Raw genomic sequence first — 4,625 nt, forward strand, 5'->3', positions numbered from 1 at the left:
GGAGATATAAGAGAGCCAAGCATAGCAGAAAGGAAAGCAGTTAGAGAAAGAAGGAAGCCACTAAGATTTAGAGATACATTGTAAATAAAAGAAGTGTAACCGAAATAGCAAGGTGTTTAGTATAGGATGACGTGTAAGGGAAAGGATAAATGTGTATCGATATAAATCAATTGCTTTGTACAGATGTCAAGTAACTGAAATAAGAATTGAATCATTTTTTTCTCTCACCTCTGAGTCTCTTCTCTCTTCTCACCCCTTTCTTCGTTTCTTCCTTCATAGATAGAGATAACCTCTATCAATTGGTGCTTTCATCCACGAACTATGGCACCGGAAACACGTAACAGATCCATCGATGATCGTTTGGAAAACACACAAGCTGAAGTAGACATCTTGAAGGAGCAGATGAACAAGCGTTTTCAAGAATTAGCATGTAAATTGGATGCAATTTTTTATAATTACAGAGAACAACCACCACCACACGGTTCCGCGACAACTTCCCACTCTGCATGCTCGCGCGATCATGCGGCAGCCAGGAATTTGCGACTCAAGGTTTCAAGGTACGACGGATTAAGCGACCCACAGGGTTGGATCTATAAAATCAATCAATTTTTTGATTTTTATGATATGGCTGAAGATCAGAGGTTGAAGATAGCGCCCTTTTATTTTGAGGGGAAAGCATTAGCTTGGTTTCAGTGGGTGCACAAGAACACGGTGATTGATTCGTGGTCTGGGTTTTCTAAAGCTTTACAGAGCAGATTTGGGCCGTCCGAAATGGAAGATTATCAAGGGAAATTGACGAAATTGATTCAATTGGGAACGGTAATGGAGTATCAAGAGCAATTCGAGACAATTTCCAATCAGGTAGATGGATTGTCTGAATCCTTTCTTGTAAGTTGTTTTATTTCAGGATTGAAACCTGAAATTTTACATGATGTTTCCTCCTTTCGCCCAACGTCCTTAACCCATGCCATGTCCTTAGCAAAAATCCAAGAGTCCAAAATCCAATTAAAGAACAACCCCCCAAAATTACACTCTTCTTATCCTCCATTGTTACCCACACCTCTTCACCCTTCCAAAACAACCCAGAATACAAACCCAACCAAGACTGCTTATCCAGTTAACACTACAAATACACTCAAACCCGATTGGAAACGGCTAACACAAAGCCAAATTCAGGAACGCAGAGACAAAAATTTATGTTTCACTTGCGGAGACAAGTATTTTTTTGGTCATAAATGTAAGGCTTCTGTTCATGTGTTGATTGTGCCTGATGAAGAGGAAGTCGAAGAATTCCATTCACTAGTTGATTCTTCCCTTTCTCCTCCTGGAAATGATGTGGATGAGTCTATTACAACTATTCCTCAAATCAGTTTCCACGCGTTAGCAGGTGTGATTGTCCCTCAAACATTGCGATTTACAAGCTATATTGGTAAATCTGAGTTCTCATTGTTGGTGGATGGAGGGAGCACACATAATTTCATCCAACCTAAGCTGGTTTCTTCACTATCCTTACCTGTTACCAATGACAAACAGTTCGAAGTTATGGTGGGTAATGGGCAGACATTACATTGTCAAGGCTTCTGTCCTGCAGTTCCTGTCCAAATTCAGCACCATATTTTTTTGGTGGATTTCTATATCTTACCTGTTCAAGGAGCTGATATGGTCCTAGGAGTTCAGTGGCTGCAAGTACTTGGACCAGTTACCTTGGATTACAATAAGCTGACTATGGAGTTTCAATGGCATAAAGAAACTATCAAGCTTAAAGGGGAATCTCATACAGGTCCAATTTCTCTTAATCAATTTCGCAAGATACAGCAAACAGGACAAGTGGAATCCTTGTTTCATTTGAAGATGCTGGACACTATTTTTGATTCACCAACAGAGATTGCAATACCACAGGTACAACAACTCTTAGTAGAATTTGATGCACTTTTTCATGAACCTACAGACTTGCCTCCACATAGACAAATAGACCATGAAATTCACCTTGAACCCAACACACTGCCTGTAAATGTCAGACCGTATAGATATCCCCATTTTCAAAAAAATGAAATTGAAAAACAAGTTGCACAGATGCTTGATTCTGGATTTATCAAACATAGCAATAGCCCTTTCTCATCTCCTGTCCTTTTAGTTAAAAAAAAAGATGGCACATAGAGATTTTGTATTGATTATAGGGCACTTAATAGCATTACCATCAAAGGGAATCATTCCCACTGTTGATGAGTTAATGGATGAGTTAGGAGGCTCTCAAATTTTTTCCAAGTTAGATTTAAGGGCTGGTTATCACCAAATTCTCCTTAAGCCAGAAGATACACACAAAACAGCCTTTAGGACTCACCAAGGCCATTATGAGTTCTTGGTTATGCCTTTTGGGCTAACCAATGCTCCTTCTACATTTCAAGCCACAATGAACCACATACTCCAGCCCTATTTGCGCAAGTTTGTTGCTGTATTTTTTGATGATATACTTGTGTATAGTACTTCTATGGACTTGCACATACAGCATTTAAAACAGGTCTTACATACTTTGCAAATTCACCAATTTTTTATCAAAAAAAGCAAGTGTTCTTTTGCTCAAAAGGAGGTTGAATATTTGGGACATATTGTCTCTTCCAATGGAATGAGTATGGATCAGAATAAGATAAAGGCCATCCTTGATTGGCCAGCTCCCAAAAATGTCAAGCAGCTACGCGGTTTTCTTGGCCTCACAGGTTACTACAGAAAATTTGTTCAAGGATATGCAACCATTGCATCTCCTTTAACAGATTTACTTAAACATGATGCTTTTAATTGGTCCCCAACTGCTCAAACAGCCTTGGAAAGTCTAAAGGCAGCCATGGTTAGTGCTCTAGTGTTAGCTTTGCCAGACTTTGATCAAGACTTCGTTGTTGAAACTGATGCATCTGACTTGGGTGTGGGTGCTGTCCTTCTTCAACAAGACCATCCACTTGCTTATTTTAGCAAGAAATTGTCATTGAAAATGCAGAGAGCAGCAACATATGTGAGAGAATTATATGCAATAACAGAGGCAGTGAAGAAATGGAGACAGTATTTGCTTGGCGGACGATTTCTCATTAGAACCGATCAAAAGAGTTTAAAGGCTCTCTTGGACCAAGTTATCCAAACTCCAGAGCAGCAGTATTACCTCACCAAACTCTTGGGATTCCAATATACAATAGTCTACAAACCAGGCAAGGAAAATCGTGCAGTTGATGCCTTATCAAGACAGCCTGATATCATGAGTTTCATGGCCCTTTCAGTACACCAATTTGATATTTTGGATGAATTACGGGAAGAGAATCTACATTCTGCATTTTTCCAGCAACACCATCAACTTTTAACAAACTCCAACAGTGCAGATCATGGCTTGGAAATCAGAGATGGATTAGTATTAAAAAAAGGGAAATTGCTCCTTGATCCTCACTCACCTTTGATTGATAAGGTTATGAAGGAGTGCCATTCCACACTGACTGGTGGTCATTTCGGCATACAAAAGACAGTTGCTAGAGCTTCTACAAGCTTCCTCTGGCTCGGCATGCACAAGGATATTAAGAGGTATATTAACTCTTGTATAGTTTGTCAACAAGTTAAGGTTCCCACTCAGAAACCTGCAGGCCTTCTGCAACCAATTTCAATACCTGAGAGAGTGTGGGAAGACCTCTCCATGGACTTCATCATTGGCCTTCCTAACTCCTATAGGCACACAGCAATCTTGGTAGTGGTTGAAAGACTTTCCAAGATGGCACACTTTGGAGCCTTGCCAAAAAAATTTAATGCTGTGAAGGTGGCCACTCTTTTTACAGATATGGTATGTAAACTCCATGGCATTCCAAAGTCTCTCATCTCAGATAGAGACCCCATATTCCTTAGTACATTTTGGATGGAATTGTTTGAGCTAAGTGGAACAAGTTTGAAAAGATCCACTGCATACCATCCACAATCGGATGGTCAATCCGAAGTAGTGAATCGAGTATTGGAACAGTTCTTGCGATGCTTTGTAGCTGAGTCTCCTAAGCACTGGTTCAGATTGATAGCTTGGGCAGAATTATGTTACAATACTGCATCTCATGCAGCAACTGGCATGTCCCCCTTCAAAATTGTATATGGTCGTGACCCTCCTGGAATACTAGACTACATTCCCACAACAGCCACAACACCTGAGGTGGACACATTATTGACTGATAGGCAACTGCTGCTACAACAGCTCAAGAGTAACTTACAAAAAGCCCAGCAGCTCATGAACATCAAGCAGACAACCATAGAAGGGATGTCCATTACAAACCTGGTACATTGGTGTGGGTTCGCCTTCATCCCTATAGACAACAATCACTTGCTGCCCGTATTTCCAATAAACTTGGGTACAGGTACTTTGGACCCTATCCTATTGAGAAAAGAGTGGGAAAGGTTGCTTACAAACTCACCTTACCTGCCTCAGCCAAGATCCACCATACTTTCCATGTGTCACTCCTCAAACCGTTTCAAGGGGACCATGATATCTCTCCATTTCCCTTGCCAGAGTTATTTACTGGTGGTTTGCCTGTTATGCAGCCTAAACAAGTGTTAGCCTCTCGACAGCATCAGGATGGTACAATTGAAGCTTTGATATTATGGGAGGGAATGCC

General features: G+C 40.6%; 1 protein-coding gene across 1 annotated transcript; it reads left to right on the top strand.

Moving 5' to 3' along the window:
* Positions 1–321: 321 nt before the first annotated feature.
* Positions 322–2,157, top strand: LOC133293925 (uncharacterized). The gene has a single exon (XM_061492546.1). The coding sequence runs from the start codon at positions 322–324 to the stop codon at positions 2,155–2,157; it is 1,836 nt and encodes a 611-aa protein (XP_061348530.1).
* Positions 2,158–4,625: the final 2,468 nt, after the last annotated feature.

Source organism: Gastrolobium bilobum, unplaced genomic scaffold (genome assembly GCF_033153095.1).
Source record: "Gastrolobium bilobum isolate Gb01-03AN ecotype WA unplaced genomic scaffold, APGP_CSIRO_Gbil_v1 utg19602, whole genome shotgun sequence".
Lineage (NCBI taxonomy): Eukaryota > Viridiplantae > Streptophyta > Magnoliopsida > Fabales > Fabaceae > Gastrolobium > Gastrolobium bilobum.

Coding starts and splice junctions, on each gene's coding strand:
- LOC133293925 (XM_061492546.1), top strand. CDS start 322: ATGGCACCGGAAACACGTAACAGATCCATCGATGATCGTTTGGAAAAC.